Source organism: Falco punctatus (assembly GCF_963210335.1).
Source record: "Falco punctatus genome assembly, chromosome: 1".
NCBI classification, from domain to species: domain Eukaryota; kingdom Metazoa; phylum Chordata; class Aves; order Falconiformes; family Falconidae; genus Falco; species Falco punctatus.
In genome coordinates this window covers 44,869,141-44,889,384 of record NC_137580.1, presented here as the reverse complement: position 1 = coordinate 44,889,384, position 20,244 = coordinate 44,869,141, and the positions used below count along the sequence as shown (strand labels likewise).

Below are 20,244 nucleotides of genomic sequence, written 5' to 3'. Positions count from 1 at the left end.
TTTAAAGTGTATTCACTAGAACTATTTCAGTGCTGGAATCCGTTCATTTGTATAGCTTGGAGGCATTAATAAGAGCAGAGAACTGTAAAGGCACCAGAAAACTCAAACTGTTACTAAGAATTCAAGGTATTTTTTTAAAGCATTTCGTCTATTCGGCATCACAGTCTTCTGATAGGAACCTAAACCAGTTGACAGACAGGAAACCTCTGACAGTCCATCCAAAACGATTGCAAACAAGAAGATGGCATGCCTTTTGCAAACCTGGAAAGTCTAAAGATTACAATAATTGTTGGACCAAAGGGACCCTCTTCAGGCATAAATAGCAAGGCTCCTACTGTCTTCTCTTGCAGACCAACTCAGCTGCCAGCAAAAGCAGGTGCTCTCCCCCTACCAGTGCTCCAGAGGAAATATTTAGTGAGTATTCAAAGCTCTTTTTACAAATTAATATTATTAGAGTTTTAGTTATATTGTATAGTTTTCTCAAAGGACAAAAGCATTTAAAAATGAGATTTTAAGGCTGTTATTTTAAACAATTGCTGGAGTTCAACAGTCTGATGCAATTACCATATTAATTTAAAAACAAAATTTGCACAACCTACGACAGCAACTTTTAAAAAATACTGGTTTTTAACAACTGTGTAGCTTAAACAATCCAAAATAATCACAATGTATTTTTAATGCACAAGTTATGACAGCTAAGTAATTTATATAAATACAAAATGTATTTGACTTTAAATGTTATGCCATAAAACAGCCTTTGTAGAACACAAATTTAAAATAAATCATTTCTTTTGGCAAAGTAACCTGCAATTTAATCTTTAGAAGAATAAATATACCACTAATGTTTTCCACAGAAACAGTTGCTACCCTAATTAATTCAAGATGTGACTCTAATAAGATTTCAAAAGAAAATCAGAAACAGATTTTTCTCAGAGGTAGTACTGTGGACAAGGTTAAGATATTTTTATTTTCATTAGAAACACTTGTCCCAGGTGGACTTACGGACTTGTAGTATATAGCATGGAAATATCAAATCTGAAAGCATTATAATAATGTTTTTAGAAGCATAACAATTTTTAGTGTTTCAGATGTATGCTTTCTTTTTAGTTATAACTTACACTACATTACATCTTATTAGGTAACTTTTATTCAATTTTGAGTTTAGAGTGACTAATATAGCTAACATTTTTTTCTTTTTGTGTGGAAGGGATGGAAAACCTGATGTTTGTCTACCACTCCTGTAAAGTTATCTGGACGTTACTTGTAACAATACCAGGTTATGCCAGCAGCTTGCCTGTGGGTGACGATTCTATTTGCACAGCAGAGGAACTTGCAAAGTACAGCATAATCTTCACGGGGAAATGGAGTCAGACTGCTTTCCCTAAGCAGTATCCACTTTATAGGCCCCCAGCACAGTGGTCATCAATGCTAGGTAAGTAAAGTATGTACAGTTTCAAGAACAGATAAATCTCTTGACTGCTGTGATCTTTTTTTCCTCTTAATAGTAAATGTTAAGAGAACTAATGAAAAAGGAAAAACATAGGCAAAGTTATTCAGAATGAAATGCAGAACTTGAAGTATCCATGATGCTTTCAAAAATCTACAACTGTTTTCAATTGACTTCTGTTTTCAATTGGCTGCAGCTGAAATAAACAGTGATAAGCCAAATGTTTTAGTGTTCACTCATTTTTATACGCGTTTTTTTTAACCTCAGGAATAAAACAGAGAAACTGAAAGAATAGGGACAATCTAAACCAGACTTTTATGTCATGCCATGTATTCACTCAAATAGGTGTTACTCATAGTTCTGACTACAGCATGTGGAAAAAAAATGAATATGCCAGCAATGGTGTACGTGATTTTGCTGAAAAGGGTGAAGCATGGGTATTAATGAAAGAAATAGAAGAAGCTGGAGAGAAAATTCAGAGTGTACATGGAATCTTCTCTGCTGCTGCCATTTCCAGTGGTACAGGACAAACCTCTACTGAATTAGAAGTGCATTCAAGACATCCCTTAGTAAGTAAATGAACATATTAATTATAAAAGTGTTTCTTTTTTCATTAGCAACCAAAATTAAATATTTGAGTTGTCACCTGTAAGAAAAATATAGCCTAAAAAGGGTTACTAAAAAGCATGTCACACAGCAGGGAGCACTGTACAAGTTCTGTAAAGCAGAAGAGCATAATGCCATTTTTTCAAGAGTTTTAAGTTAAAATTTCTGTAAGCAGGACTAAAGCATTACAAAATAATGTAATCCTGACAGATCATTTTGTTTTATTAGGTTTCATTTGTTGTACGAATTGTTCCAAGCCCCGACTGGTTTGTGGGTATTGACAGCCTAAATCTCTGTGAAGGAGACCACTGGATGGAAGAAGTATCAGTAGATCTGTTTCCATATGATGCTGGAACTGACAGTGGTTTCACATTTTCCTCCCCAAACTTTGCCACTATTCCACAGGAAACAGTTACAGAGGTGGGTGTATATACACAGTTTAGTGCTTCATACTTATATATTTTGAGTTTTCCCTTTATGAGATAACTATTCTATGACTACAGAAAGATTCTTGTGAAACTGATTTCGGTGTTTGAGAGTGCTGATGCTCTCTGTGTATGGATTTATTACATACCTTATAACCCTACTGCTTTTGTTTACTTTCTGTGTCTTTCAAATTTACTAGGTAAATGCAGATGGTTCATGAAAATTTGGCTCTACATTTAAAGTACTTTCCGTAAAACCTAATTCTTAAAACACCAGGAAAATAAAAATACTCACAAAAGTACTGGCATTATTAAATATGTCTAAAGAGGAAAATTCTTAGCAGTGAATACTGATGTGGGGAGGAGTTTTCAGTTAAAGGCACTGCTGAAACCTGAAACTGTTAGATTTAAGGGAAATGAGCTAAGGGAAAGCAGAGAATTTAATCACTACTGCGGTGACTCCACTTTCAGTCTCTTTTACTCACTTGATACTCTATATGCCTCATACTTTGCTTTTGAGGATGGTGGGGAACAGAGGATTTTGATTCAAATGTTTTGAATACTATAAGCATGCAGTTAATCCTTTCTTTAAGGTCATTTTTTTCTAGAGCCAAATGCTGTGTTAATGAGTAATGAGAAAAAGAACAGGGAAGCTGGAAAACAATATATTTGGCCTTCTATACCCATATGACAGCTGCTACAGCATACCTAATATTATTATTTAATACTCTTGTATTCTTCCATGTAATAACATCCACTTCTTTCTATCAAATCTTTCCATACGTTATTGTGTTTGCAGTACCTCCCACCACAGTCCTCTAGCCAAAGGTTGGCACAATTCATTGTGCCCAGACCCAAAGCATTATGCATAAAAACTATGGGATTACCAGCAGTAGTTATATGAACTGAGGTTCATAGAAACTGGTTATATGCATTTTACTTGTCAAAAAGTATTAGCATGATGTGTAAACATGATTTTACAGCTATCTTCTTACTAATATGATGCAGTTTCTTTAAGATTCCCCTTTGTATTTCACAGATCACTTGCTCCTCTCCAAGTCACCCAGCAAATTCATTTTATTATCCCAAACTCAAAATTTTGCCACCTATTGCTCACGTAACAATGGTGAAATTAAAGAAGAACCAGTTGGGTCTTCCTGTACCTTATCTTAATCTTCCAGCTAAAAGCAATGAAGTAATAGACTCTGTCTCAGGTAAGTACTTTGATATGCTCAACTCTGCTGTTTCCATTCACTCAAAGCGTGGGAAAATCTGGTAGGTAATGTGGATGAAATAGGTGATTAGGCAGAATATTCTCCTGTCTGCATAGGAATAGTATCCAGACTCACACATGGGAAATAAAACAAGCCAGTTGACATAAAAGAGAATCCCTGAAAGAGTAAGGAAGGGATTGCATTATTTGAGCTATAGTTCAAAGGTTTGCGTTATATCCACACTAAGGGCTACTTGAGCCTTAGTGTCAGCATACATCAGTGAATTTGATGAGAAATAAACACCACTTGATCAGAATCATAGTTTCCAAATTCTTCGCAACTTTGAAGTAAATATTCATCCTTGAGTTTTCACATGATGATGGAGCAAAAAAATTATTATTTTTGTCTCTTTCTGGGTCAGTGGCCTTGATAGCTATGTGCAGTAAGAATTTATATAATCCAATTGATTTGGACATATTTGTGATAGAAATATACATCCTGACAGCAAAAATAATGTTTTCTCTCCTTTTTTCTTTTCTTAAAAATATTAGCTAATAACCTTGTTTAGGTAGGAATATACGCAAACTACTGACTCAAGTCACTCTTAAGGGTAATTTTCAAAACTCCAAAGTAGCAAATACATAACTAACATAATATTTGATCTAAGGGAAAGAAGCAGTGGGACAGTGTCCACTGAGATTTTCTAGTGGATTTTTACAAAGTGTAGGAATTAGGGTTAGGAATAAGAAGACTGACATCCTAAATACTATTTGAGACAGCAATAGGCTAAATCCCCAGTGTATTCCTAGAAGAGCTGCCATGTTTCAAGAGCTTCTGCAGAATGTCTGAAGACTGCATGCCTCTAGCTCTGAAGTCATCTCACAATCACTACAATAAAGCTCATTCCCTACACAGCTAATAATACATGATTTATACTTTATAAATAGGTAGAAAAATATATTAGTGTTTTAATGTATTTCTTTTAGTAAACAAGACATATTCAAAGTGAGTGTTACATATCTCATTTTCAGTCATATGCCTTTCCCACAACACTTGAAAGGAACGTTTGGCCCTCTTTAGGATACAAATTTAAATCAATGCATTTAAAATATGGTATTTCAAAAATATACCCCCACTTTATTTTACATTAACCAGTAAATCAGTCTATTAAAAAACATATTGCAGAATCAGAAGGACAGATTTAATTACCAGAGATCAAACTGTGTGCTCATTCTCTCTAGAAACATGGAAATGAATGATCATGACAGCAGTGGTGAGTTCCACTATAATACCAGATATTTATATCAGAGTTCACACATTTAATATGGCATTTACAGCTGGTTTTGTGCACACCTAGTTTACACAGAAATGCTGTATTATACAGTTTTGATGCAATTTTCTGTGACAAGCAATATTTTTATTTAATGTGCTAAGAAATAGACACCTATATTTTTATGAGAGATATTTTCAATGGAAGTATACATTACAAAAGTACTTTGGAATTTCTGACTTCTTTTCTGGCAGTAAATTAAAGCTATATTGAAAACCCTTTTAGTATTAAAATCTTCTAGTGATGGAACATCTTTATTGTCCAAGGGAACTGTAGTGTACATACCAAACAACAGCAAGATAATTTAATGATAAAAAAAAAATTGGACTTTTCATTATTTCTGAAGCAAATTGGAACAGAAGTTAAATGGAATTAGATGCAACCAACTATAGGCAGAATATCTATCTGCAAATAAATATAAATATACCTAAATAAACCAGAGAAAAATTTTAATCCTGGTGGTTTTAATTAGCCATGCAAAGGCAAATGAGTTATAAAGTTGACAGTAAATGCTTTTTAATGCAATCTTTTGAATACAATTATTTTAAGCATAGTTTTCTTTGATAGGAATTCTGTATTTTCAGTTCAATAGATAATATGCTGCACTACTGATGCTATACCTTAGTCTCTAGATTGCAATAATAATAATAGCACCAGTATTAATAAGCTTGGGATATGAAACCAGACATTTTTGTTTATGAGACAACATACGGATTTTATTTATTTCACATGTATTTTTTTATAAGAAAGGACAGTATTTGATCATCATTCCTTAATGCTTTACCATCAACGTATTTGACTTAAGCAGAAATTTATGTAAAGTTACCTTTTTGTTGTGTATATTGCAGAAACACCACTGGACTGTGAGGTTTCGCAATGGTCTTCCTGGGGTCTCTGCAGAGGTCTTTGCAGAGAAACAGGGACCAAGATCAGAACTCGTTTTGTACTTCTTCACCCTGCCAATAATGGAATGCCTTGTCCAAATCTGGATGAAGAAACAGGATGTGAACCAGAGAATTGTGTCTGAAATAAATAAAACATAATGATTTAGATAATTTAAAAGTATGATAAGGTTAACTAAATCTAAACTACTTGTCAGTCAATGTTCCTTATAATTTGAGTATGCTGCACTATTTTGCTGAAAAGTTAATTAGACTGGTTTTGAAAGGTGTTGTTCAATATCAAGATTTTGGGGGGTTAAATTCCTAAGAGTTAGTATGACAGCAGTACTTGATCACTTACAGACCAAAAAACCCCAAAGAAATCCTCACTATAAATATCCTGTAAGTTCTTGGAGTACCCTCTAGTGGCAGAAAAGAAGACATTTGGAAAGATTATACTTCACGTGTAAAAAATCTTCCAATCACAAAATCTATTAATTTTCTTAAATACTGTAATTTGTTGATCTATATCTATTTATACCTAGAAAATAATTTTTCCCTAAATTATGTTTTTGTAATTTATTGGCTTTTTCGTTGTCTTTCTAAACACGTTTAACATGCATTTCTTCAGAAATTACTTACATAAATCAGAGTGACCAGATGTTTGCAGTGTGGTAAAGATAATAGTATAACTGAGTAAACTTGTCTTGAGACTTATGAATACATGAAAGTGTCTTTTTCTTTTTTTTTCTCTAAAATGAGAATAATATCTGTCATGAGGACACTTGGCCAACAAAAATACTAGAAAAAATCAAAGTGTGGATACTAGTAGAAAACCTCTGAACTGAATTAAAAATGTTAGCTGAGATTTAACCAGATGGTTGTTGGTGTGTGTCCCTCATGATTCAATTATCTCTAAGTTAACACTGTTGACTGTAACATAAATTATATCATTGTTTTTGTATTTGCAGTAAATATGTCCATGTTTCTTTAAGTGTTTTTGCTGCTATTTGTGTCATCCTAACTTCTTTGCAGAGAAAACTTACCAATGTTTTAACATTATCTAAAACTGGGGCATACATCCATATAACAGAACATAATATATCAGAAACTTTCCTGACTAAGTTTTAATGCTTAAATAACCATTATAAAATGAATGTAACATATGGCTTATAAAGAGTTGTGGCTACCAACAAAGAATTTTGGAGTAACACTGTTCAAGAGATCATGTTTACAGCCAGCCCACAAAACTTTTACACACATTGCAATTTTACAAATATACAGCACATATATTGAACAGGAGAGCTGATTTGAGTAGGTTCTTTTTGGAATATGCAAAACATCTGAAGGATTATTATGTACTTAAAGGATCACACTGTATTCTCTGTAGGACTGAAACATTTAAGAGGTTTTCTGTATTTTTTCCAGGTGATAAATCTTGCAAAGACCGAAAGAAATTTGAAACTTTATCAGACTAGAAAGTTGCTCCTGCAAATGCTGATAAACGCACACTTGTTAGAGCTAAGTATAGGAATTTCTACAGCTTGCATGTTTCAGATTCCCACTGTTGCCTGTTTTTCAAAATTGTTTCACTTACTCTTTTTATTATACCTATTTTTTTCTTGTTCCCTTCTTTCCATTCTACAGTGAAAATAGTGTAATAACACTATCTTTTTCATATTTTGTGTTTAGTTGATTTCCCTTTCAATTTTATCTTTCTTCTTTTCATATAATTTTACTCATTCTAAGTTTTCTCTCAAACTTATTTACTATATAGTTACACCAGTTATCACCATCTCAGAAAACATAAGCATATATTGGAGTATATATGTAAATACTTTCTGAGAACAGGAACTAATTTCAAATTGATTGATCAACAAATGCTTAACTAAACTCAGTAAAGTACTTGGGCAGAAATCAGATGCAAGTCTAAATTATGACTCAAGGAAAACAAACCCACAAACCACAAGGTATCCTTGCAGTAACCTTCCTGGAAGTTCTTTAAAGACTAGAGTTTTGCTTCTTCACATGTCCAGAACAACTAAAGGGCTAGGTCCAGTAGAAGAGTATCTGTAATTGTATACATGACCCAAATCTAGGATTTCAGTCCTACAAGATATGATTTGATAGTGGAGCAGTCCTACTGTTTACTCAAACTCCTGAAGCTAAAAGTTTCCCAAGGACACTGAAGGACAAGAGACGAGAGCAGGAGGTAAAGTAGAAAGGGAAGAGAATACATAAAAAACCAACACATTTCAGAGAGCTCCAGTTAGTGGTAAATAACTTCTATATTTTAGAGCATTTACATCCATGAATATTTGCTGTGTGTTTCTTCAAGCAGAAGTTTTCTGTTCAGCCAGTTACCCACATATGGGCTTTTTGTAGGCAGTGACTTCAGGAGACCCTGGTAAATACGGCATTCTTTAAGGATGCCCTTGTGGCTGTAGAATGTTTGACCACAAATATTATTCCAGGTATTCACTTTGCAAACACCAGAGATGGAGACATTTCTTGGCAAGACTGTGGATGCAGTGAGTTCTAGTGAAGCACATTGTAATGATGGAGGACATTTCTCATAACAGATCGTTAATAAAGATCTGTTAATAATAAACTGATTAGTAAGGTACACGATCCCTCTGTGGATATGGCTAGGCCTTTGTAGCTTTTACTTTCAGCACAGTCTTAGATTTGTTTTAAAAATTTTGGGACACTGAAGAAACAGAGAAGCTCTTCCTTCCTTTCCCCTTACATCCACTGTTACAGATGGCTGGCAGCCAAGTTGCTGTGGTCCTAAATACCCAAGATTTAGGGAAGGAAATAGGTAAATTAATTCCTGGGTTAAACTAATCTCAGAAAACACTTTGGGAGGAAACCTGAAACGGATTTGCAAAGACAATTCTTTTTTAGCAAGAATGTTTTGTAGGAAGAATCAGCTTTGATGCCTTGGCAGATACTCTTGCAGAATAGAAGACATAGCTAAAGAGGTAAGTGTAGCAGCAAAAAAGCCTCCACAGACTTCAACTGTGCTCCTACAAAAATCACGGACACCAAATTCAAATCCTATAGTGGAATAGGACATCTCATTACTGAAAACAACTTGTTCCATACCTTAATAAATTTAAGGACAGTTAGCTATAAACACATGAAAGCACTTCCTATTATCTCCTGGTAGGTAGGAATGCCAGCTAAAGCTGTGTGAATATTTGTGCTTTTCTATGGGCTGTGGCTTCTCTGCAGACATCCAGTACAGCACCTTAGTAGTTAATGGCCAGGAAAAAGCAGGGTTCTTTTGTACATAAGTCAGGATATAGGAAGATCTGATCTATGAACTTGACTGAACTGAAAAGCTCTCCCTGCTACCATAGCCTAAATGTTGACTGCGTGAGCCTTAGGTGGACTGAAGGAGAGGGCAGGCATTTTGTTCTACCATATGCTCCAAAATGACTGGGATTCCTGTCTTCCCACGGCTGAGCGCCAGCTCTATACTGCATAAATGTACTGTACAAGTGGGCCAGCTATGACCAAATCTCATCCACCAAGCCTGTTATGAAATGTTGCAGGCAATTAACAAAATAGTATAGGGTCTGCTTTTAAAGATCATTTTTGGGAGGGATAGTCTTGGACTTATTGAAAAATAGTTCTAATACCCTATCCACGTTGACTGAGTTAAGCATGGTCATGGAAACTAATATGAACCTAGCTTCTAGAAGGAGAGGAAAAGTGTGTGCCAGCCTTTCTGATCACTGAATGGGCACTTTCCCCAGCAGGACATAACTGGAGTGTGAATAAAGGATCTGAGAGTAACTGATGGTATTGAAGGCAAAAAAGTAAATTTCGTGATATTCCCAGTCCCAGGTAATTAAGTACATTGGGAATATCTGACTTTTCATGAATGATTCAACATAATAGATTAACTCAGAATATTCCATGACAATATTTAACGTGCTCATAAAATAAATCTAACACTTGATACAGCAATTCTGAAGTCAGCCAAAAACTGTTTAATGGGATGTAGTATGCAGAAGTTGTGTCTATGATAATTTACAGGTATTGAGGATGCCTGAAACAAAAAAGCTCTCAGTATGCTACATGACAACAGGATCACCTGGAGGGTGACTATTTTCATTTGTTTGAAGTCCAGCAGCCCTACTATGTTAGCATTTGCTAGCCAAATATACAGAAGTAATCTATCTGTCCCTACTGGTTTGGGCACAGTGAAGGATAAAGTCATGGTCCCTTGTCCATCTTGCCTTCTACCATTGGAACATAACATTTTGGAAACCTCAACTAGTCAATGAAAAGCTAAAAGGATGATTGCTTAAGTAGCTCACAATATGCAGGCAAACCTATACTTCTTGCAGGTATAGCGTAGCATGACAATTTATGCAGACGCATGTCAGTCAAGATCTCCCTGTGGTGGAGGGGTAGGAGTCTAATTATGTGATAAGATTCTGTATAATCTAAAATTATTTCAAATGGATAAATCCTAAAGTAGTATCAGAGTCCTAATATCACCCTTGAGACTCTATAAGTATTCAATGGCCATAAGATGCAGCTTGTATCCCTCTAACCTTAACTGTATGGAGTCATGTTTAAGAGATCAGTTCTCCTCGTATCTCTTATATCAGTATAGAGATGTTATGTTTTGCTGGAGGTGAACTAATACCTGTGCTAGAACTTCTGTGAAGATACTTTATGCTGTGAAATGGACTGAACCGATGATGGTTGTAAGCCTGTGCCAGTGTTAGAAAAACACATTCTATTTTTGAGATTTTATACAGAGCAGGTGCAGTGGATGGTAATAAATATGAATCAGTCCTTCTTTTGCAGGTATGAAATAATCCAGTAAGTGTTACCACACTGACATTTTAGGTATTTAGATTACAGATATTGAAGATGAGTTGCGGTCCCCCCTTCTTCCTTGATGCTAGGAAAATACATATTCTTGTGCTATGATGGAGCCAATTCTACAGCTACTAGCCCTGGAAGAATGCATCTCCTACCAAAGCAGATTCCCAGAAAGGCTGCTCAGAAATGGATAGGAAGACCAACATAGTTTCATTTACAAGTGTAGCTGTAGCCAAATAACAGTAAATTCAAATGGAACATTTTATGAGGTAACTGAAAAAAAAATTTAGAGGTGATGTTGGACAATGCGAGAAAAGGTCTAGTCATGATCCTTTGATGCTTGCATAGTGTTGAGGATGCAATTTATACAGCTGAGCATTTGACAGCTGTATAAACCCCCCCATAAAATAAAACCCAACTTCCACCTTTTCAAGCAAAACAATTGCTGGCAAAATTCCAGCAAGAGAATGGTGTTTTCCCTGTCTACAGCACTGTGTAGCGCGTACATGGCATGTGTGTGTGGCAGTAGAGGTAGCTTATATCCCACGCTCTGAAGTTAAGATGACAGATCTGTGAAAAGAACTCAGAGGTTTATCAAAGACATTCAAGGACATTACTGAACTATTTACTTTGCAAATGCCAGGTGCTGCTGAGGAACATGGCAGGGTTGGAGAGAATAAGTGTTCAAATTCTAGAACCTTCCAAGAGGAGTGTAGTGAGATTCTGAAGGGGAAAATGAGCTCAAAGATTGGTCCTCCCTGCTGGAAATAGTCCCATAGGTAGGTCGTCCCTGCTGGAAAATGACCACACATCCTCTCACACCTAGGCCAACCTTTCAGACATAGTAATCTCAGTTTATGGGACAAGGAACACTTGAGTGGTAAATGAGTTTGTCATCAGACATATAGATTGTTTTATACAAAGGGTACAAATTAAAACCTCGATCATTTTTGGTTCCTACTATAACTTTCTTTAGAGAATTTATTAGACAGTATCTAATAAAAAATATATTCTTATACAAAAAATCTTATTTAGAAAGTGTTAATTTTGTTGGGGTTTTTACCCTGCAGTATCTTATTCATTAGACTTTCAGATTCTTTTATTGTTCAAGTTCTTTTGACTTTGTTCTTCACGTTTCTTTCAGCCCTTTTATGTAGTCCCTGTGGATTTTGTAGAGGTGTATACATGTCTAATGATTTAGGCTGCAAATTACAAGATTTCTTATTAAAAGAGTAAAACTCTGGAATAATCCCCCAGAATAAATGGGAAATATAAGTTAACAAGTTCATTTAAGTTGAATATTCAGCACTTTATGGAAAGCGATAACCAATATGGTTGCTTGCAGTAAAGTAATCTAGGGAATCGATCTCAAGTACCTGAGAAGTGTCATGTTATTCTATGTGTATGTAATGAAATTTTAATCCAGATGCTGGGAAAGAAGACAGACTTTACAAGTTATCTTTTTCATGTTATCTCATTCTGCAGAACATACTGTAGTTATTTATAAATGTGTAACCACCAGCTGTCTTTTCTCACAGGTTTTTTTTTCTCTCTCAAAAATACACTGATAAGCAGCAAACAGGGAATGACCACAGGACTACATACATTTGTAAATAGTTATCTTCAAAAGCAGTACAACTGGGATACATAAAAACCATGAAAAGCCGATTAATAGGATTTCTTGTGAACTTTTGGATTTCTTTTTCACTTGCTTTGTATTTTCACAGTGGAGAAAGAGAAGAGAAATGTATAATTGAAGATGTCCCCAGCGACACATTGGTAATTGGTAGGTACCTGTCAATGTTATATGAGGATCTAATTTATGCAATAAAAAAAGATAGCATGTAATGTAACAGGAAAATCTATGATTGATGAATATGGTAAAATCATGGTGATAAGAGAGAGGGCACACTGAAAATAATTCCCCACATCAGGGGTTAGCCATAATGTCCTCACACATTGTGTGTGTACATCACACAAAGAAATGCAGGTTTCCAAAGTGCTTAACTGACTACACAAAGATAAAGAATGTCTTCTAACTCTATAGCAGTGGAATTGTTGCTTCAATGTGTGCTTCTATACATTCTGACTGATTTACTTGTTCAAACCAGAATTTCTGTAACATGGTTTTCCCCATTGAATGGGAGTTACTTTTTTTGATTGATGTTGGTCCGGAAAGAAGCAATTCAGGATGTACTAAAGTTTCATTTCACCTGGGATATCACAAGCACATTAAATTAATCTACAAGACTGTAAATGTAAGATTGAAAGGGGATCGTAAAAATAATATGTAATATTTTTTTTATAAATAATGTGATAAATATGAAAGACTCCTAAAAATGTAATGTGAATACAGTACACTTAGATTTTGGAGGTCTCTGCATGCATTCTGTATGCTAACCTTGCCAGAACATTAGCAGTAATCAGAAAGTATTACTTGTTAATCAACCATTTTTGTAGTATTCTAGAACATTTTCAAGTGTAGTAAAAATTTATTGAATTTCACACTGTTATAAAGTGCCCCCTGAGCAATTTTAATAATAAGCACATGAAATACTTATATTGTTTTATTGTTAATAATTTATCTTTATATTTTTGCTGAAAAAGCCATAAAGATGTTTAATATTAAGCTGTTTTATTTAACAGATTTTATCTATGTTTTTATTCAGGGAATTACAAAGTACAACGCTGGGATATACATAAACAAGACTTTCTTGAATCTGCTCCTGGTTTGGGAATGATTGTGACTGTCACAGCTCCGTCTGCTGAGGTAAATAAGCTTTACTAATGTTTCTGTAGGATTTATGAGTTGAGTTTTGGCACTGGCAGGCAGCACTATCTAAAAATAATAGACACTTTTGGGGAAAAAGTAAATCTACAGTCTACCAGCTAGTTCAGTATTTTGATGCTGAAAGGTATAAGCACCTTGTGATTTCTTTCAACGTAAATAGAAATTACAATGCTTTATAATGATGTGTGTGGACAATTTTTGCATTACTACTGGATTTGGGAAACCGTGTCATTAAGAATAGTAAGTGACAACTGAGAAAACAGGTTAAATTTAAAACAAAATGAAAATTTGCTACTGAGGTAAAAGTACATGGGCAGCAGAAAGGAAGGTTGGTGATAAACTAAACTGCGAAAGTCAAGATTACCATGAAGCTGCATACAGCCATCATGCATAGCAACTGCCTTCTTTGCCATGAGGTCCTGAGGTTTTCAGCAACAATTTATTTCTGTGCCTAGACAAGGTCTTAGTTTTTAAATTTTAAATGCTTTAGAGAGCACTGGCTTTTGTACATTGCAGAACTCTGTAACGTTTCAATGTTCACTGTGAGCTAAATAAACCTATTCTGAAATTCAGATTAATTTAATGATGTCAGGAGATTAATAGCTTACCTTTTACATCCAATTTACAGTACTGGTTTTTGATTGTGTTATTGATATTTATAATGCACAAACCCCAACAGATATAATATTTAAATTACAGGTACTATTGTCAAAACTGTATGGGCCACAAGGGACATTTTCTTTTACATCCTATCTCTCCGGGGAGCATGTTATCTGTTTACAGTCTAACTCCACAAGATTTGTGGCATTTGCAGGAAGTAAACTGGTAGGCGAACTTCTTAAATATTCTTTGTTGTAATAGTATCAATTGTTTATAAACTGCAGAGATTACAAACTAGATTAGAAGTTTGTCTAACTTCTAGTACATAATTCAACATGTCCTAGTGGTTAAAGAAGACGAACCTAGAATTACAAAGATGAAGAGATAAAAACATTCTGTTCTGATATTTAAGAAGGCAAGATTCAAGATGCAAGACTAACAACTATAGAGTGATTTAATGTTTGTACAGTGCTTTGAATGTGAAAGATTCTCATCAAGAACAACTAATTGGTTCAAAAAGATAGGTGTGTAAGACTAACACAAACACTTGTCATATATTCCATGTCTTCAGTAGCTTAGATTGAATTCCTAAAGAAAATGTAACATTTTAATTTTTGAAAGATATTCTCATTAAGAATATTTAGTACACTTGATATTGTCTACTACCAATAAAGTTGTTCTTAATGCAGATTTTGCGAAAAGTTAAGCCATCAGAGGTGACATCATGGCTCTAATGTATTTCAGCAAACAATTTCATAAAGACTGTTTTGAAAATTTTATTTATATGCGTATTCTCAAAATAGAGTTGAACAGGTGAGAATTACTCTCTAGAGGTGCTTTTTCCTCCCAAAGCTGACTGCAAAAAAGGTAGATAACCAGCTAGATAGAAACAGCTTGTAAACATATTAAGTGAGATAGGCCAAATTTCATCCTGGGTGTATGCTTTGGGAACATGTAGATGACACAGAACTGAGAAGAGTTAACAGTGCTGAATTGGGACTATTACACTGGAATAAGTGGGTATTCTTACAGACTGATTAATGGAAATGAGTGAAAATTTAATCATACACATTGGAAAAGCACTTAGGTTCTAATAATAAAAACATTTGTGGAGCTCATCAACTAGGGAGGGTAAAAGGGATAAAGCATTCGTTAGTCATAGTTAACTACACATCATGGATGTGATTCTGAGGATTCACGAGGAGGTTTTTATCTGGTACAGATGGAGCTGTATTAATATAATTTTACACAAGGCATGCACCATGTACAGTTCTGGTCATCCTATTCAAAAGAAGTGAACAGGTGCAGGGAAGGAGAAGATCAATAGCATAAATACTAAACAGGGTGGTTTGTTTAGCTTAACACAGCAGTAGAAAAGGAAAATAATTGCTTTTTCTGATTATATCTGCAGGATTAAGGATCACAAAAGGAAAAAAATTCTCTAGCTAGGTTGAATCTTTAAGTAGTCTTCTGCAAGCACCAGATGCAGTGGTGATTATCTAAACTGCTACAAACCAAAAGTAAATAAATTAATGGACAAAGGCTACCATAAGGTCATGAGATAGATTTCTAGATATTTGGTGAGCTAACTCTAAGAGAGCAGAAAGAAGATGTGCTCTTCATTTGTGGCTAATGTCTGAGTAGACCAAGCTTCTATCATCATAACACTAAGCTCGGGATTTCCACAGATTATCTGTTTGATTAAAACTATTTAATTTTCTCTTAGGTACAAATTGGCTTCAAAAAGAACTTTCTTCTATTATTTTCAGTAAAATTTTTAATTCATGCCAGAATAAGTTGCATAATATTGCAAGTTCCATTCTTTTCTTTTATTTCTATGGGTCTATTGCTTGGCAGGTTTGGGGCGTTTTTGTTATAGATTGCGCCGTATCTTATTGGGAGGTATTTCATACTGGATAAACTGTGTGGAGAAAGAAAAAAGATACCTTATGTATGGTTCTGCTTTAATACCCATGATAAACTGCAAGTAATGATTCAGCTGGTCCAGTCTTATATTCCCAACTGTTAGTGGAGAAAACCTGAAAGTGCATCTATAAAAAGCTTCCTGTGGTACTACCGAAGAATGTAATTTCTGCAGTGTTAAGATGGAAAGTGAAATACAATGAGCAGTCCTAATGGTGGTCACTTTTTAAACTAGTTTGGAAAAAGAACAGAAAACATTCCCATGGCAATCGAATCAATACTAGCATAAAATAATGCCCTAACATTAATGAAGACTGTAAATTTGTACAATTAATTTAAAAATAAAATTAAGAAACACTTTAAATATCCTACCTGATTCTAATTTTAAGGAGGATTTCTATAAGCAATTAATAATATTTTCCTGTAATGAGCTTAAAGGGGAATTATCCATTGTTTCTTTTTTTCTAAGGAATTTTGAAAACACAGAAGACACACTAATGAGAGTATTTTTACTTTTGCAGCGTATCCATTTGGACATTAGAGTTGGAGAACATTTTTTGGATGAGTCTGTTGTTCAAGCCAAAGACAAAGTGGATGAAGTTAACTTTAGACTAGAACATCTAATTGAGGAAATTCATCATGTATCCAAAGAACAAAACTATGAAAGAGTATGTATATTCCCTAATGGAAATGTTAAAAACATTGTACATAGACTTACTGATTTAAAAAGTATTATGAGGCTTATTATTTAATTACAGTGTTACTTTTAACCAACACATAAAATCTATTGGTGTTTAACCAGACTAAATTACCTTGCAAAATATTTTTAAGCTGTAACATAAAAACTAATTACACTGTGAACTCATGCTTATAGCAACAGGTGTTGTTTTAAAGCAGGAATTTCCAAGTATAGTTTTCTTGGTCAGAGTCAGTATCAGCAGCTGAGCCCGTGGCAGGTACCATTGCTGGTGGTGTTGCCAGCTTTTGTTTCCATGCTGGTCTGCGTACATAAACTTTAGTGGAGCGGGTAAGTATGCAGGCAGCCAGACTGTGTCTGAAATATATCAACTAGCTACCTAAAAAAAAGAGATTTGGTTGCAAAAAGGTTCTTCAATGCAATGTGGAAGTGACTGTAAATCTTAAAAGGCTTAAGCCTGTATTAATGGAACATATTTATCACAATATATCTTTTGAATATATCTTTTCCCTTGTGAACAAGGGAAAGCTCTGTTTGCCTTTCTGCCTTTAGGATTCAGTGTGTCTACTTCTTAGTTTTGAGTTATAAAGATACCCACCTTATTAATAAGAACAAACTTTCATTTTTATCAATATGAAAAAGGTGTTTGTTCACTACTATGCAGAAAAGGGGTGTCTATTGGGTTACCTGGATAGCAGCATGACACATACAGATGGCAAAAGTAATAATTATGCTTTTCCTTTCTTCTTTAGGAGCGTGAAGAAAAATTTCGGAAAACAAGTGAAGAAACCAACAGCAATATTTTATGGTGGGCTATAGTACAAACACTAATTCTCATTTCCATTGGAATCTGGCAAATGAAATCTCTCAGAGATTTCTTTATATCTAAGAAGCTTGTTTAAGTCTTATAAAGTAAATGCACAGATTCAAAAATTGCACACCACATAACACCTAACGTCCAAGGAAACCCTGCATCTATGAGAAAAGTGGTTGTATAAAGCTCTCAAGCTTCTTTCATCATCTGCTCTGATTCTTACTTTAACTCTGGTTTCTTCATCTGTATCACAACCTCTGTCATCACCTTACATTTTACTCCTTGATTCCCATCTCTTATCAGGTTTTTTCTCCCTACAGATGTAAAGCTAAGTCTAGAAGGACTCAGTGACTAAGGCAGCATTTAAGTTCAACTCAGGATTGTTAAATCTGAAATAGAAGTCTAATAAAGTTTCCTAATATTTAAATTTCTCTACTTGCTTAGTAAACTTATTCATTACTATCATGAACAGTTCAGCACTTCAAACTGACTAGGATTCAGATAGTAGGCAGAGAAAAAAACTATATCCCTTGTGGAGCTTAATTTGGGGAGAGTGTCTTGAACTAGGCCTATGTATGTGTAATACCTAGCTTTTACTCAAATATAACTGTGACTGTTTACTTTTCAAATATTTGAAGTTTTAAGCGACAGTGGAGCCCACCCCTAAGATTATGATTAGTGATTGCAGCAAGTACCATAGATGATAGAGACCTAGACAAACAATTCGAAATTGTACTTACTTTTTACTTCCAGGTAAGACTTAAACATTATGCTATGAAGTTGAGATCAGACCTCTCCCACAGTTGTTTATGTAAACTATAGTCTTTACAAAGTATGCCAAAGTAAACCAAATTACAAGTTTCTAGGTAAACACTGAATTTGTGCCTATATATTTTATTTTAAGTTATTCCTACACTAAATTCTTCAGTCTGTTTGTGTGTTTGAGAATTATTTTTATTTTAGTTGTTCAGCAACTGTCTAAGGACTTAGCAGTTTTTAACTTTATTTCCATTTCACTTATTGCAGCTTGTTTGACTATATCTTTAGCTAGCTTATGTACAACTAGTAGAATAGCTACAGTATCATGCAATTACAAGTCAAAAGCTGTGGTTAAAAATTCAGATAATTAGCTTGACAAAACAGTAGTAGTGTAAGAAGGAGATAGAGCTGGTAATATCATGACCCGTCTTGATTAACATGTAAAAACATGAAACTTGAAAAAGGTTCTAGAGGAACACTGTGATAGAGGAATATTGTGATTTGGCTTCCTACTTTTCTTTCCAGATCCTTTGCTAGTATAAAGTAGTGAAAGCTGAAATATCCCTAGACCAATTATTGTCGTAAAGACACTGCTTGCTTTCTTTTTTCTATCTTCTCACCTTTTGTTTTCATTAGCAAGGAAATAACATTGCCCTTCAAGTTCACTTATGTTTCCAGTATGGATATGAAAATACAGCTGTTAGTATGAGATAATCCATAAAGTTGACACAAAGTAGAGAAAAAAACCAATGCTCTATGGATCAAATAAATCAAAATAAAATCTCATAAAGCTATGCAATGAGGTATGTCCTATCTTTAAAAATTCTGAGACTTAAGAGTTGTCTCTTGAAGTGTCCAGTAAATAAGGGCTGTTAAATTCGCTTTTATAGAGCACTCACAGCATGTCCTGTAATAACATGTTTTGGTGGTGGGAAAGAAGGAAAGATGTGTTACAACCATATGGTATATGAAATCCAAGAAGAAACTTTAATAAAGGGTTGCTACAAGGTTGTAGCTGTTCAGACTTTAGCTGATATTTGGTGTAAGCTCCTAAATACATCCCAAGGACAAACTTAACTTATCTCACTTACAACACACTGGAGCTTTTAAACCAAAAGGACAGGCACCATGTCAGAATTTATAAAGCAGTTGATTATACTCAAACCAGCACTGAGACATGGAGCCCTGACTATAGCTTGAGAGTACTTCATTCTTTATCTATAATAACAATTAAATATCTTTGCTTTGATGAAATGTTTTCAGGCTCCTTCAAGATTTTTAATTAACTCTATAAAGCAGAAGCTGAACCATAGCTCTTCTGGGAAGCACTTTGGGGGCAGTAGTCTTTATGAAGTTAAAAGCTGGAGGTTCTTCCTATACAGGCTATGGCTCTGTCAAACCCAGAGCTACAGCCTGCGCTGCAAGAAGGTCTGTAAGGGAATTTTCCCCTAAAATTTTCAGCAGGGAAATTAGCAAGCCCTGGGTTTTTTTTTTCAGTCTAAGAAAGAAAAACCCAAACACCTCATTTTGCTCTTTTTTTTTTTTCTCACCAAAAGAAGCAACAACAAACCTGTGACAGTAAATTAGTAAGCTTCCCAGGTTCCTGTGTTTTTTAAAAGAGTGAAAAAGCACTACGGTTTTCCACACACCTGCTGTCTGGATGGCAGCCCCTGCTGTGTGGCCACCTCATGGATGAGGAGAGGGCTGGGGGTGAAGCGCCCACCCGCCCGGGTGGCTGGTGCTGTTCAGTTGCCTGCTTTGGGGGAAGGGGAGGGTGATATCTCTCAGACAGGACCCCCTGCGTGGGCCCCCTCTCCACTTTGGTAGTGAAGGGCCAGAAAAAAACCATTTCTTGGGGTGTGAGAGTCGAACTCTGCTGCCCTCTGACATCCCCCCCCCCCCCCCCCCC

At 35.1% G+C, this 20,244-nt stretch overlaps 2 protein-coding genes across 2 annotated transcripts; both read left to right on the top strand.

Annotated features, from left to right (window-relative positions):
• Nucleotides 1-274: 274 nt before the first annotated feature.
• SPON2 (spondin 2) lies at nucleotides 275-6,897 on the top strand. The gene is made up of 6 exons (XM_080366671.1): nucleotides 275-414; nucleotides 1,208-1,432; nucleotides 1,793-2,016; nucleotides 2,282-2,473; nucleotides 3,518-3,692; nucleotides 5,871-6,897. Exons 2-6 carry the CDS (start codon nucleotides 1,210-1,212, stop codon nucleotides 6,047-6,049), a joined length of 993 nt encoding a protein of 330 aa, XP_080222797.1. The 5' UTR covers nucleotides 275-414; nucleotides 1,208-1,209; the 3' UTR covers nucleotides 6,050-6,897.
• Nucleotides 6,898-7,045: 148 nt separating this feature from the next.
• LOC308054231 (transmembrane emp24 domain-containing protein 11-like) lies at nucleotides 7,046-20,244 on the top strand. Its single transcript, XM_080366682.1, has 5 exons — nucleotides 7,046-12,537; nucleotides 13,421-13,521; nucleotides 14,242-14,367; nucleotides 16,587-16,733; nucleotides 17,515-20,244. The coding sequence occupies exons 1-5, from the start codon at nucleotides 12,408-12,410 to the stop codon at nucleotides 17,662-17,664; spliced, it is 654 nt and encodes a 217-aa protein (XP_080222808.1). The 5' UTR covers nucleotides 7,046-12,407; the 3' UTR covers nucleotides 17,665-20,244.

Coding starts and splice junctions, on each gene's coding strand:
- SPON2 (XM_080366671.1), top strand. CDS start 1,210: ATGGAAAACCTGATGTTTGTCTACCACTCCTGTAAAGTTATCTGGACG. Junction 1,433..1,792: donor ACAGTGGTCATCAATGCTAG/GTAAGTAAAGTA, acceptor TCACTCAAATAG/GTGTTACTCATAGTTCTGAC. Junction 3,693..5,870: donor AGTAATAGACTCTGTCTCAG/GTAAGTACTTTG, acceptor TGTATATTGCAG/AAACACCACTGGACTGTGAG.
- LOC308054231 (XM_080366682.1), top strand. CDS start 12,408: ATGAAAAGCCGATTAATAGGATTTCTTGTGAACTTTTGGATTTCTTTT. Junction 12,538..13,420: donor CAGCGACACATTGGTAATTG/GTAGGTACCTGT, acceptor GTTTTTATTCAG/GGAATTACAAAGTACAACGC. Junction 14,368..16,586: donor CATTTGCAGGAAGTAAACTG/GTAGGCGAACTT, acceptor TTACTTTTGCAG/CGTATCCATTTGGACATTAG.